Genomic DNA, 14967 nt, shown 5'->3' on the forward strand with positions numbered 1-14967 from the left:
ATTCCTAAGGAATGACACCCAACGGTGACCTCTGGTTTCCAAACACACACACACACACACACACACACACACACTTTCATATATAAAGATGATTCTTCATATAATGGCATATTTGTCCATAAACCCAGTGTAAAATGAACATATTAAGATATGAATACATTTAAATATATTAACTACACTTCAGCTACAAAAATCACAGGGTAGCCTGGCCTATCTTCAATGTGTGCAGAAGTCTCGTATTAGCTGATTGATAGGCACAGCATCAAAATATTACACTGCACATCGCTAGCCGGGAAAGAAAAATATCTCAAAATACTTTTTATGAAATGCACACTACTTTCTCAGCAAAACTCACAGGATGGACCATCATTAATTAGGGACTACCTGTACTAAAGTTAAATGAAGCTATACCATAGGTGGGTGGCTCCTTCGTCCAGTGTGTCTCCTGGTTTGTTAGTTCAGTTTGAGAGACATCTTGATATAGCCCAAGCTGGGCTCCCTCCTCAGCCTGATGATTCTCCTGTCTCAGCTCCTGGAGGGCTAAGACTACTAGCATGAACCATCCCACCTAGAGCCTCTGGGGATCCCACTCAAAGTGACAGAGAATCACAAAGAACACTGTAAAGACATAGGACTGAAGATTTTCTTCTGTAAGCCAAGAAACATCAATGATTCCCCACCAAGCCACTGGGATTTGGAAAGGATTTCCCTCTGGGATTCTCAGGGCACATGACCTTGCTAGTATCATGATTTCTGGCCTTCTGAACTGTGAGAAAGAAAGTTTTTATTCTGGAGTCTGGAGATGAAGCTCAGCTGTTAAGAGGCTTGCTTAGCTTCATAAAGCCCCGGGTTTGATCCCCACATATCTCAGGCATGGTGGCACATCCCAGTGCTCAGGAATAGAAGGCAGGAGGATCAGGAGACCCTGTCCCCAAAATAGCAACCCAGCTTGCAGGGCAGGGGGGCGTTGTTTGTTTGGTTGGTTTGTTTGGTTTGGTTTTGGTTTATTACATCAACCGTGAAAAGCTAGGATAGCTGGGCAGGATAGCGCACACCTTTAGTCCTCACTCAGGAGGAGGAGCAAATGGATCTCTATGAATTCCAGGGCAGCCGTGGCTACATAGTGAGATCCTGTCTCAAAAAATCAAACCAAAGGATGAAAAAGTTAGCGAGCCAGTCACAGAGGGCCAACAGTGCACGTATAAGACTAACAGAGAACAACCCATGTCCTTAGCCTTCATGTGCACATGCGCACGCACACACTCATGAGCACTGTGTACGCCCATGTAAACTAAACACATACATACATAAACAGGGAATGACTTTTATGAAGAGATTTTTTTTGACAGAAACAAAGTAGAAAGGGGATGCTTTCCAGAACACACAGGCCCTGCCAGCTGACAGAGGACCCGCAGAAGAAAACACCCGGCCCTGCTCATCTTAATTCAAAATGCCTTTGCCTGGGTGGATGCCCCCAAGACCAGAAAATTTCTGGCGCTCTCAGAGCAAAGAATGTAAGACAACCACTTAGTCCCTCTCACTACTGGAATCGTAGCTATTTGTTAAGAAATAGTCCTTCCTGAAGGCAGGCTCCTTACGACTCAGGAAAGAAATAAAAAGTTTAAGATCAGAAAATAAAACAAGACTTGCCAGGTCCCTCCCCATAGTTACGTATCGGTGACCATCTTGGAGAGAAGAGACTTCCACAGGGCTATCCAGAAGTATGGAGGGAGCCCCAGGACGCTGTTTCTGTGAGCTGTCAGCCATGCTGGAGCAGGCTTGTCAGTGATGTAGCCACCCCTGAGTCGCCCATGCTACGCTAGGTAACTGCTTACCCATACTCCTGGAACTCCCTGGTTCACTGAGCTGGACTTAGAATTGTTTCTTTGGTGCCATATCTGGGGTAAATCCACATCTATTCATGTCACTACAGGAAAAGTCACACACCAACCCCAAACATAGACCTGGTTATCAGTTACTCAGAGGTGTTGTACTGAGGTAAGGAGGGACACACAGACTATTTGGATGAACTTTGGCAGTACTGAGAGTCTTGGAAGCTGACAGAGATGGGCAGCAACTCTGCCAGTGTGCAAGTGTGCACTGCGATACCCCTCCAAATACCCTGCATGATTAATTAACAACCAAGTACTTCTCACATGTACTGCACACACTTCCACCCCATGGATACGCATATACCCCAGAGAGAGAGCCATACTCCACACACATCCCTCATAGACACAAATAATCATATCCATGAGACTTCAGTCACAAATCCCAGAGAAAAACACAAATATATAGAAATATACACAAACAACACAGCATCCTGCCACAGAAGAACTCTCAATGCATAAATCCCCAGACACACTTCATGTACACACCTATAATACATATGCTACAAGGGACCTCTCTATACTCTCCAGTCCCATCCACAGACATACACACAGGCCCCTTACAGTCACACACCACAGCCCTACCTAATACATATACAACCTTAAGAAATTTGGTCACATAAGGCTCATTCACCATAATGGCAAGAGTATTTTAAGACATATGAGGGGATTCTGAGGGCCCAACCTTGGGGGGGGGGGCAATGGCCTGCAGTAGACAGAGCAGGCTCAGATGCCTGTAACTCTGTGCTCCCTAGAAGCTGTCTCACACCAGGGTGTCCTTGCCACACCTAAAATGTCTCTGGCCCCTGTCAAATGCACACACCCCAGGGCATCCCACCCCCAATGCACTAATCCACTAATGCATTTCAGGAGCTGGGTATTAAAAACAGAGCAGACACAACTGATCTTCAAATGCCCACAACTCAGACTAGACCTCTTAGGGTGAGATGGTCTTTGCCCCTTTCCCTTCTGGGGAGAGATGGACCTCACCCCTCTGTTGTTCCACCTCCTCCCACTGGATTAAAGTTCCCAGGAGGCAGAGAGAGGGAGAGGTTCATAGCAGTGCCCTGAGGTCATGAAATATTCATCTCCCAGTCAGATCCCTTTACCTTTCCACTCCTTCCAACCTGACCCCTGACCTCTGGATTAGCAGACTTTCCTCATGGTGGCTAGAGCCCCCAGGTGTGTTACAGGTAACCTTAGGATCAAACACATCCACCCACCTCTCCAGTGGCCACTGGGCTCCCTCCACAGTTACAGTCTAGCACCCAGACAGACTAGCCAAACTTTGACTTTGGGTTTTGTTTTTCTGTCCCCACACTTTATCCTGAGACCACTCCAGACAGGGGTCATGGGGGAGAGAACAGTCAAGATGGAAACCTCAAGCCTTGACTGCTTTACAACCTCCCTCCCCTCAGAGCTTCCAGGGAGTTAGGCTCCTTATCTCCCTTGGTCATACTCTTCAGCCTTCAGGTGTCCTGTGACCTCTACCTGCAGCCCCCAAGCCTGGACACTGAACGCCTAGTGCCCCTCTATCTGAGGAGCTAAAACACGAAGGATTTGGGCTAACAGTAGCAGCTACCTATTCCCTGACCTTCTCAGCTCTCTGCAGGTAGAGATGCTATTGTCCCTCTGTACCTTAGTGGCTGGCTCTGGGTCTGGCCTTGGCCAACCTCAGGACAAGGTTCTTCTATCAATGTTTCTGGGGTTGTGTCTTCCTCAGGAGCCTGCAGCCACCGAAGTTCCTCAGGCTTCAAGGCCTGGTACCAGGGTGGAGGCCCACCTTCAGGGCCTAGCACAGGACTGGAAGCCTCCTCCTGATCGGCCCCTCTGGCCCCTGGCCTTACTACAGTCCCTGGGAGCTGCAGGAATCGCTGCATCTGGCATCAGGTCCAGCTCCAGGAAAGTACTGAGCTGGGACTGCTTCTCACTGCCCACTGCCACCAGAAGGCCCCGCCCTGAAACTCAGTAACCGGACACTGGCCTCCTAGGAGGATCTGGTTTCCTCTTCTGTGCTCAGAAGCAAAGCCACAGAAGCCACAGGAGGCTAGGGAGAGGGACTGAACCCACCCCCCAGGCTCGGGGAGAAGTTCAAGGGAAGAGGTTTGTTGTTGTTTTGTTTTATTTTATTTTATTTTATTTTATTTTATTTTATGTTTTTTTTGTTTTTCACTCCAAATTTCATATCCATAATGAGTCCTAAATTTTCTCAGAATTGTGTTTCCTCTTCCCTAGAAATCTCATACAGTCCCCCCACCCACCCCCCACTCCCCACCCCCACTCATTCTGGCCCAACCTCTTGGTCCTCATCAGTCCTTCCAAAGCCAGTTTGTGGGGTTAGTCTTAGCTGTCAGTTTGTAGGATATAGAATCATCTAAAAAACAAACCTGTAGGCTGGCCCGCGAGGGTGTATTTAGGCTGGTCTAACGGAGGTGGGAAGACCCACCATAAGTGTGGGTAGCAGCATCCAATGAGCTGGGCAGCCCGACTGAATAAAAAGGAGAAAGTGGAGCCTATAGAGATGACTCAATGGTAGAGTTCCGGCTGGTTTTCCAGAGGACCATGGTTCAGTTCTCAGCACCCACATGGCAGCTCACAACTGTCTATAACTAATTCCAGGGGATCAGACATCCTCTTCTGACCTCTGTAAGCACAGGCTCAATGCAGTGCACAGACATGCATGTAAGTAAATCACCCATGCACATAAAGTAAAAATAATATTTTTGTTTTTTTAGTTTTTCGAGACAGGGTTTCTCTGTGAAGCCCTGGTTGTCCTGGAACTCACTCTGTAGACCAGGCTGGCCTCGAACTCAGAAATCCACCTGCCTCTGCCTCCCATGTGCTGGGATTAAAGGCGTGTGCCACCACCGCCTGGCAAAATAATAAATTTTAAAAAAGGATTATAGCAGACTTAAAGAGAGAGAGAGAGACAGAGAGAGACAGAGAAAGACAGAGAGAGAGAGACAGAGAGAGAGAGAGAGAGAGGGAGAGAGAGAGAGAGAGAGGAGAGAGCATGAAGCCCCATCCTCCTGGCTTCATAACTGAGGATGACATGGTCCCAGCTACCTCAAACTCATATTTCCCTGCCATAATGGATATCCTCAAACTAGGAGCCAAAATAAACCCTTGCTTAAATTGCTTCTGTCAGATATTTGATCAGACAATAGAAAAGTAAGCCCTTAAGTCCCCTTTGCCCCCCACTAAACATTTTCTACTTAGCACCTCTTTGCATCTGAGAATTTTTTACATGACTCCATGTTTACAGGTATATAAAACAGGTATACATAGCAAGCATTTACTGGTAATAAATCAAAAAGAAATTTATTTTAAAACAATTCTTTGGGGCTGGAGAAATGACTCAGCAATTAAGAGTGTTAGAATAAAAGACTTAGTTTAAGTCAGGCGGTGGTGGCGCACACCTTTAATCTCATCCTAGCATTCAGGAGGCAGAGGCAGGTGTGCCCCTCCGAGTTCGATGCCAGCCTAGTCTACAGAAAGAGCTCCAGGATAACCAGGGCTGCACAGAGAAACCCTGTCTCAAAAAAGCAAAAGACTAGTTCAGTGAGAGACTGTTCTTCAAAGGAACAAGGCAGACAGTGACCAAAAAGGATATCTTCCTGTAGTCTGATGGCATGCCCACCTGCTCATACATGCACATACGCTATACACATACACTTCACACACATATGCACACTCACACATGCACATAAAAATAATAAAAAGTTACCAAAAACATTTATTTAGTACACATATAATTTTACCACTCAGGACTAAAGCTAATTTGCGTAGTTATATGATAGAAGTGTTTGTGTAACACTATAACCTAAAGGTATACTAATCTGATACATGCTGAGGAATGACAGTAGGACAACATTAAGTCTTTATTTCTGTAATTAAACCATTGTGTTTCCCTAAGAGCAGACAAGTTTGTATGTACAGTTGAAAGTGCAGCAGTTCATAGCATGTCAGTCTCCAGGGATAATCTCTGGTGTGCACCAAAGTGTGTCAGTGTTTGGTGTGATGGAATCACAGTTGTGAAGTGTTATGCAGTTAGACTCACAGTAGCAGTAAAGTCACTGTATGCAGTGTAAGTCGGAAATCTGAGTTCTATTGTGTGTTTGGTTTTCATTAATTTTTCACTTTTGTGTGTTCGGTATCCTTTAGTGTTGCCAACCTTTTTGTGAATACTGGATTCAGTTAACAGACCCCATTGGGACCCACAGTTTAAGCAGCTTAGACTTAGGCCATCCCCATGCCCAGCCAGTCAGCTCTTGACATCTCCTTCCCTTGTCTCTTGCTCAATCCAGATCACTTTCAGTCTTGTCAGTCCTGCCTGAGATCCTTCCGACATACAAATCTAGCACCTGCTTAGAGCCCTCGTTCATTCTAGTGACATGCAGTGATTCTAGCCACTCTGTGCTGACATCAGGAGAACCTACACTTTCCTTAGTCCTCTGGGATGTAGGAAATAGAAATGAAATGTTTGTTTGTTTGTTTATAGCCTTGGCTGTCCCAGAACTCGCTATGTAGACCAGGCTGGTTTTGAACTCAAAAAAGTCTGTCTGCCTCTTCCTCCGAGTTCTGGGATTAAAGGTGAGCACCACCACACCCAGCTGTACATCTTTAATACCAATGGAGTTTTTATTAAATGTTATAGAGAATCAGCACAGACCCCATCTCCTTTGACTCAGGTGTACTCTTCCCAGTCGAGGCCTGCCAGCCCTAGGGGTTGTGAATTCTGGACAGGCTCACAGCCTAACATTTGTCTAAGATCAAAGTATGTGCCCGCAGCTGCATCCTGTTCTCAAAAGTTGCACTTTGTTTATCAGTGGCACGGCCTTTAAGAGTTTGTTGCTGTTCTCAGCGGATTGAGCATCTGAGGCCTAGCACTAACCACACAGTGTGATGAACAGCGTTGTCACCCTGTGTTAGTAATAAAAACCCAGTGGGAGAGAAGAAGGAAGAGGGGTGAGGGGATTGGGGGTTCCGGGGTGGGTGGGGGATGGGGTAAGGGGACAACATAGGAAATGTAAATAAAACATCCAATAAAAAAAAAAGAAAAAAAACCCAGTGGGACTCCCACTAGGTGCACCTGCCTGCTTGAATCACCCTTCTGCATAAGTACATTTGCTTGTCCCTTGTGCTTTGGATTGTGTGGTCATTTCCCCGAGACCCCAGACCCATTTCTAACATGTGAGTACCTTCCTCCCTGAAATGGAACATGTCTTGCACTCCCCCTCCTGACCCTTGAATTGTCAGGGCTTCATTTTTGCTCCTAGTTAGAGCAATCGGTTGGCTCCTGTTCAGTAAGTACTCTGTTACGTGACTAGCAGGTTCACAGGCCTTTAATAAATGTGCTATTGAATTTATGAACAAATAAATAAATGAGTCAAAGGTAAGAGACCGAGCCATAACCAAATCAAGTAGAGCTGAATCATAGGGCAATGTGTGTGTGTGTGTGTGTGTGTGTTGGGGGTGGCGGTGTTGAGGGACAGGAGTGAGAATGAGGTGGAAGATGGAGAAATGACTTTGCAGGAGGAGCCAGTTTCTCAGTCTGCTGAGGAGGGCTCCTCCAGTCCAGAAGGGCCGGCTTCCTGGAGTGGACCATACTCAAACTCCAGTTCACCAATTCAGACCTCTCCCCTACGGAAGTGGGTTTGGGGTTTTGTTTTGGTTTCACTTTGAGCCAACAGCAGCGAATAAAAGGCTGCAGAGAGTAGATACATCATCTCAGCTGTCTCTTAAGAACCCCGCTTGGCTGGCCCCACCCCCACCAGCCTCGGGTTTCTCCCTCGCCTCCCGGCTCCCCCTCCCCGCACCCCCTTCCCCCAGTAGATAATGGAGAAGTGGCCCCGCGGCGGGATCCCCGCAGAGCGCGCAGGGCGGGTCCAGGTTGGCTGGGCCGCAGCCTCGGGGGCGCTGTCCATGGTGCCTGCGCGCCAGCCGCACCCGGCCGGCCGACGCTCGCTAGCTCACCGCTTGTAGTCGGAGGAGAAGATACCCCCGCTCGCCGGGTCGTGGCCATATTCCGGCTCCCCGGGGCCGGCTGAGCCGCCCTTATCTTCGCTGTAGGCGGGAGCGGCCGACATGGATCTACGCTGAGGGGTGGCTGAGCGGCCGGGTTGGGCTTGGGCCGAGGAAGGGGATGCACGCCTAGCTCTGCAGAGCTGCAATCTGTGCGGCGGAGGCAGGGCGCAGATTCAGCAATCAGAGCCGATCCCAAGGGTTCTTAAAGGGACCGGCACTACCCGCGGCGTGCTGGGTTGGGATGAGCGGACAGGGGATGGAGGAACAGCGCCTGTTCTGGCCCAGTCTCTCAGAACTCCCTGGCACCCGTGTCTCCACACTTAAAGCAACTGCAGGCATCTAAAGACCTCACAGTGAGCGAGGCTGCTGGGCTGATTTGGAGAGATGCGGACCTCCTGCCACCGCCCTCTCGATCACCTGACCTCCAGAGGCCCGCCCACCCATGCAGTGAAGGAGGGGACTTGGGTTGGGGGGGGACACTGAAAGAAGGCCTAACTCATAGGCATGAGTTGGAACATCCGCCTTGGAGATTTAGGGGTGGGTGCCTTTCCAACCTTTTTCACACAGTCTAAATCCCTCTAAGGATAACCTGCTTATTCACTGGTAAGCGTAGCAACTTCCTGGAAGAAGTGGAATTTAAGGGCAGGTTAACCCAGGAAGCAAGGGCATTCTGGGAGCAAAGCAGTCCCAGGTGGAGTTGAGAGAACCACTAATATCCTAATTATGTTTGGGAAAATACTTTAATGATCTTTTCTGAAGCCTCTTCTGGCCCATTCAGGAGGGCTCAAGGTCACATTAATTCCTGGCTAGGTTCCTGTCCATTGACATCTAGGAGGGAAGGGAAATGAAACAGATTAGGGTCTGGGGTAATTGCCAGGTCTCCAGGACTTTGTGATTTGTCAAGCTTAGCTCCCAAGACCCAAGGAAGGAAGGAAGGAAGGAAGGAAGGAAGGAAAGAAGGAAGGAAGGAAGGAGGGAGGGAAAGAAGGAAGAATGGTAGATAGGTCTGGATTAGAGAGAGTGCCCTGAACTAGGCTGATGTGTGAGTTGTATATCTTTGGGCTAGAGTTTTGGACATGGGGTTGAGTGATTGGGAACTTCTGGTGATGCTTAGAAAATGAAAGAATTCCCAAGGACTGAGTCTTGTTTTGTAGACTAGGATCCCCAGTTCTCTAAGATCAGAATTGGTGGACTGTTTGGAAAAGGGCAGAACTGAAAAAGGCAGACTTTGGGTCAATAGAAAGTTCTACTGCAGCCAGGCAGTGGTGGCGCAGGCCTTTAATCCCAGCGCTTGGGAGGCAGAGACAGGCGGATTTCTGAGTTCGAGGCCAGCCTGGTCTACAGAGTTCCAGGACAGCCAGGACTACACAGAGAAACCCTGTCTCGGAAAAAAAAAAAAAAAAAAAAAAAGAAAGTTCTACTGCAAAAAGAATGATGGAGTTGGACCAGCCCCTGGGTTGGAGATTGGTCATATTCAATAAATATATCTGTCCAGGATCTAAGAACAGGAGCTTGAGGTCTACCTGGCAATGATGGCTCAAAAAATGGTTTCAAAGGGTGTAACTTCAACAAATAGGAACTCCTATTTGTTTCTGGAGACTTTTAAACTGCCAGAGTAAAGAGCTTAAGATGAAAAGAATGTGGTCTGGGTGCAGTGGAGAGGGGAGTCATCTGAATTATTCTGGAGCAAGTTGGTTAGGTGTCTTTGTTAGCAGATTCGAGCTGGGATGGGATGTGTGCGGGTAGAAGAGAGGCACTTACTGAGTCCATGCCCAGCAGGTTCAGTGCAAAGTGCACGCAGTTGCTGCTAGTGGGGTGGTATGGAGGAGGGTCATTGTTCATAGCTTCTTGCACGCGGCTTTCCAGCACCCTACGGTCAACGCCACCGCGTCTGCGTAGCACACGCCAGAGCTGTCTGGAGCGCTGCAGAGCTTGGTGCCCCTGTTTACACACGACACCCTCACAGTAACCCAGAAACGTTTGTATTCCACTGTTGCTGGGGGTCCTGCCTGTGGGGATAGCAGGCCCAAAATCAGAGCAAAATCAGAGCAAATCAGAGCTAGCTTCGGTGCGACTCAGTAATTTGCCCCAGCGTTTCCTCAAATTGAAGCCCCACGCCCTGGTGCCCAACCCTCTCTCCCCATCTTCAGAGACCTACTCCTTCGTCCCAGTTTTTGTCCCAGCACAGCTTGCTCAGGAGTGGCCAAATTTCTTTTGCTCACCCTCAAAGTGTATGATCTCTCCGTGGCCGCAGTAAACACCCACGTGGGCCCCGCACCACTGTGCCTTAGGGGACCGCAATTTGAACAGGAACAGGTCTCCAGGCTCAGGCTCGCAGTTTTCTAACTCCACCTCCTGGAAGTGCTGACCCATGAAAGCCTCAGAGAAGAAGAACTGAACGGTGCTGGATGCCCCTACCAGGGTCTAAGGGAAGAAACGTGGCAGACTGCAGGGTGTGTGCACGGAAGTAGCTGGATCATTCCACTCACGCAGATGGTAGACCTGGCTTGGGGTTGGCCCTAGGCAAAAAGTCTTCGCTGTCTCCCCATCCTTAAGGGACTCCAGAGGCCTAGAAATCACGGATCTACACTGCCTTGAGCCACCCGCTTGGGACACCATAATGTCTCACAATTGGGACCTCCTCCCCACCCATAGTTACCCACTTATTCCCATGTCTTTCAGTCTCCCTCCCCCTGCTCTGATCTCCTTCCTCGTCAGTCGTCCATGTTGCCATTCCTACAAGCAACACCTTCTGGGTGTCAGGTGGTACCTGGGTTGAGAAGAAGGCCTGAAAAAAACAGGAAAAGTACAGTGAGAGATTGGACCGAGGCCAATCTCTCCCAAGTCCAATAACCTCAGTAGCAAACACGCATGTATTTGCTCCTTGTTATAATTCTCGAGATCAGTCGAATATTCTTATTTTCAGGAGGAAATTGAGGTACACCAACTCTAGCTAATCTGTGTGCACATGACCATCTGGGTCTTGTATAATAAATACCATTGCACTTTTTTCAATAATGAAATGAGAAATCCAGTTTAGTTTTCTGTCTTTACCGGGAACAGAGGGTGATTTCACTGGGTTATATCTAAGCTTTGGTTTCAGAGGTAGTGGGAGGAGATTGATGAGAGAGAGAGAAAGAGAGGGGGGGGGAGAGAGAGGAGGGATTGAAGGTAGGACCTACAAGGTCACTGCTTAAGGACATGGGAGCAACAAGTGACCACGACCCAGGGCTCTGGGAGTCTGTGTTCTTGTGCCCTTTGATCATGAGTCATCACCTAACACCCAGCAGATAGGGAGAGTGCTTCCCTTCCAGCTTCCCTCTCATCCCGTACCCACCAGTTAAGCAAGAGTCACAGCTATGGAAGAGGGTGGGCTGTCAGCTGAGACAGCTGCCACCTTGCCTGAGGAAGAGACAAGATGAGCCAAGGACTTCTGCTCCATTTACCTGGGATGTGAAGCTCATCTGGAGAGAGAGAGAGAGACCAGCCATTACCACCTGCTGCTTCACCTGTCCTCCCTGCTCTGGAGCCTCAAGTCTGCACTAGATGGCTGGTCACAGGTTGAGAGACCTATGCCACCTCTCCAGATGGGACATCAAAAAAGTTCTCCCTCTCTCCGTCTCTGTCTCTCCATCTCTCTGTGTCTCTGTCTCTCCCTCTCTCCCTCCTTCCCTTCTTCCCTCCCTCCTTCCCTCTCTCCCTCCTTCCCTCTCTCCCTCCCTCCCTCCCTCCCTCCTTCAGTTTCCTCATCTGTGAACTGGGAACAAAAAGGTTGGAGAGAAGGGCATCACCTGACCACTGTGAAGCTCTGAGCGCTCTTTGTGATTAATCAAGGCCGGAGGGCAGGGCTCGTTTATCTACGGTCTGGCTGGCTCCTAAACTTGTACGTTTGCCTGTGCGTGCACATTTGGGCACTAAGTGGAGGGCTGGGGAGAATACATCTTTCTCAGCTCAGAGGAGAAGAACAATGGGTCCCAAAGGCTGGTGGCCTCCCTGTGACCCCTGCCTCAGAGATCAGAGGGAAACAATCATTCAACTGGAAAGTCCAGACACTCCCTCATATTTTCCACTGGGGTTGTGGGTGCAGGCAGGGAGGCACTGTGGCAGCTGTACCTATGCCTTACACCTTCAAACAGGAATCCAGGTCCATGGCTGGTATTCCACCCGTAATAATAATAATGTGTATTGCCAAAAGCTGTATGAAGACCCCAATGAGGTCTAATAGCAATGTCTGTAGATTCTACTGTCTTTCTCATTTGGAAGAAGGAGGAAATGGGGCTCGGGGAGGTCAGTAAGATTACATCAAAAAAAGTTGTAAATCAGTATTCAAGAACTAAGGCAATCTGACTAAACCAGTGTATTGGACTTCCAATGCTGGAGTCTTTCTCAAAAGTCATATGGAAACTCCAGATCTCAACGCCCAGCACCAGGAAGTATTGACCCCTGTTTTCTTCCTTAAGAAAGAAGCATTTAGCATTTATTTAGTCATGTAGTAAAGAGAGAAAGAACAACAGCCTGGAGCCATCAGAGCATAAGAGACAAACATCCCATTTCCACTGCCCAGGGCCTGACGGCACTGTCCACCCTGTTGGGAATACTTGCTTGGAGATCTGAGCCTTTCCTTCTCTCACCCTGGCTATCAGAAACAGCAGTGGCAGAGGTGTTCTTGTGACTCGACCCCTTTGGGGTTGCTGCTTCCAGCCAGGCACCTACATCTAAAACAAGGTCAGAGAGGAGGTCTAACTTTTCTGACTGTCCTTCACCTTCTAGAGGCTTTGGTCACTGTGATCCTACCCTAATCTGAGCCCTTAACCCAAGCAGCTTACCTTGTAGTGACCACTTCAGTCCGTTGTGAGACGTCTGTCTTCTGTGGCCGGAAGAAAGAGGGCAAGTTGGCCATGGATCTGGGAGATAAAGGGGCTAACCAGGAAGCCCTGGGGCCAGATTCTGAGCATCAGCGCCCAAGCCAATCTGACTGAGGCAACTGCATTTTGGCTATGACAAAAGAAGCCAAAGCCTTGAGGGCTGGATCCAGGTAGGTAAATGGTGCCTCCGTCCCTTCCACCCACCTTCCAACGTCTGATATTTGATATGATGACTGCCTGTTTGTCCCAGCACCATTTCCTTGCCCTTCTCTGGCCTCCGGTACTCAACACTTCATCTACACCCAGTCGTTGTCAGGGGCTAGGAGCTATAGCCTCCAATCCCCATGAATTTATTGAAGTTTGCTTCATGGTCTGTTCTAGTGAACACGCTTCACGTTTTTGCAGATTCGGGTGTAGTGTTCTGCAAGTGTATGCCAAGTCAAGATTGTCGGCGATATTGTCCATGCTGCCTCATATTTACTTTGTTCTTTTTTATACAGTTTTCTGTTGGCTAAAAGGGATGGTAAGGCTTCCTGTTGTCTACAGTTGCAGAACTGCCTTCCTTTCATTCTGTTAGATTTTGCTCTGTGGAGCTTGAAACTCTTACTGCATGGAGAAGCGTTTTTATGGTTGTGGCATCTTTGGGTGACATTTATCGCTATGACTGTCCCCGTGTATCCCTGCTCATGTTTGAGTTGAAGACGCTACCTAACGTAATGCTTGCTTATCACTTCTGTGTCTTCTCATATGCTTTCCTTTTCCCTACTGACTTGGAGACTGCTTGTGTCTTTATGTTTATTTTTTTATTTTAAAATGGGGGTCTCACTTGTCGCCCAGGCTGCCCTCAGCTCTAGGCGCAAGTGATCTTCTCATTCAGGCTGTTGAGTGTCTGAGACCACAGATGCGCACCATGTGTCTGGCATTATGTCATTGTATTTAAAAAATACATTCATAATAGAATATAACTGAGTCTTCCTCTTCACTCTATAGGCATTTAATGCAGCAACTGATATGGTCAGACTTTGGTCTGCCATCTTCTGGATATGTGTGTGTGTTCTTTTCCTCTACCTTTCTTGTCTCCTTTTGGTATATTTGGTTATTTTTTACTAGTTCACTTTAGTATAGGCATGCTAACAGGCACCTGTAATCCCAACGCCCCAGGGCTGAAATAGGATGATTTGAAAGTTTGAGATTATCCCAGGCTACATAGTAAGTTCCAGACCAGCCTGGGTTATACAGGCTGAGTCATACAAGACCCTGACTCAAACATATCCCATTTTAATTATCTGCTGGTATTTAGCTCCAGTTCTTTGTCTTACATATGAACAGTCTCTTTAAAGATTACAATATAACTAGTTTCCAGGCTGGCCAGTTAGCATAATTGGTTAAAGCCTTGTGCTAATAATAACCACTTAACACAAGCTAATTAGAGACCTTGCAACTGCACATTCAGTGTAGAAACATCAATCAGTACTGTAGGTCTGGTACCTCCATCCGGTACCACCATCCCTGCCCATCCTTTATGTAATGTTTGTCACTACGCTATACAACCACAGGGCAATTTTATAAATTTTGCTTTAAACCACTGTATATTTTAAGAGATAAGAAAGATGCCCCTTATCGTTACATGGTGGAAGGTCTAATTGTTTCTCTGATACTGCTTCCCTTCAGACAGATGACATTTCTTCAGCATTTCTTGGGGAGCAGCAGAATGATGTGAACCCTCTTAGTTTTATTCGAAAGCTTCCTTGTCTTTATTTACCCTCTTGGACACAGAACTGTGTTTCAGTGATCATTTCTGTAGCCTTGGCCCTGTGGAGATTTTTCTCCTTGGCATCTGAACATCATGCTTCCAGGTGAGACGTCGACAGTGGTCCGCGCTGTTGAACTTTACAGCCCGTGTTGTCCCTGGCTGCTCTAGGTCTTGCATTATCTTTGCTCTCAGTGGTTTGATTGTGATGTGTGCAGAGGCCTTATCTTCATATCTACCTTGTCACTGGTCCAGCGATTTTAATGTGAATTTGTCTTTCACCTTTTGCTTTCGTTTCTTCACATTTTCTGCCCCACTGTCTTCTCTTCCCTGATTAATGTTGTCACCCTAATGTGTCTAATATATTTACTTGGAGCCAGAAATATATCATTTTTTTTCATTTACTTTTTCTTACAACACCCCCACTTGCTACTAA

The 14967-nt window shown here is 47.8% G+C and overlaps 2 protein-coding genes across 3 annotated transcripts in view; both read right to left on the reverse strand.

Annotated features, from left to right (window-relative positions):
• Ap3b2 (adaptor related protein complex 3 subunit beta 2) overlaps positions 1-7978 on the reverse strand; it is a 32053-nt gene extending 24075 nt beyond the window's left edge. The window contains exon 1 of the mRNA XM_028754811.1: positions 7866-7978. Within this exon, the coding sequence (XP_028610644.1) occupies positions 7866-7978 (113 nt within the window). The remainder of the gene's footprint in view (positions 1-7865) is intronic.
• A 663-nt stretch (positions 7979-8641) lies between these two features.
• LOC114610266 lies at positions 8642-12851 on the reverse strand. 2 transcript variants are annotated; one of them, XM_028754760.1, is made up of 6 exons: positions 12743-12851; positions 11363-11380; positions 10687-10704; positions 10139-10340; positions 9678-9925; positions 8642-8744 (listed from the first exon to the last, which is right to left on the reverse strand). In XM_028754760.1, the coding sequence occupies exons 2-6, from the start codon at positions 11378-11380 to the stop codon at positions 8712-8714; spliced, it is 519 nt and encodes a 172-aa protein (XP_028610593.1). In that variant the 5' UTR covers positions 12743-12851; the 3' UTR covers positions 8642-8711. The 2 variants fall into 2 exon arrangements, with proteins under 2 accessions (XP_028610593.1, XP_028610594.1); XM_028754761.1 differs by lacking the exon at positions 10687-10704.
• Between the last annotated feature and the right edge of the window lie 2116 nt (positions 12852-14967).

This window comes from Grammomys surdaster, unplaced genomic scaffold, assembly GCF_004785775.1.
Source record: "Grammomys surdaster isolate TR1022 unplaced genomic scaffold, NIH_TR_1.0 126036, whole genome shotgun sequence".
Classification (NCBI taxonomy): Eukaryota; Metazoa; Chordata; class Mammalia; order Rodentia; family Muridae; genus Grammomys; species Grammomys surdaster.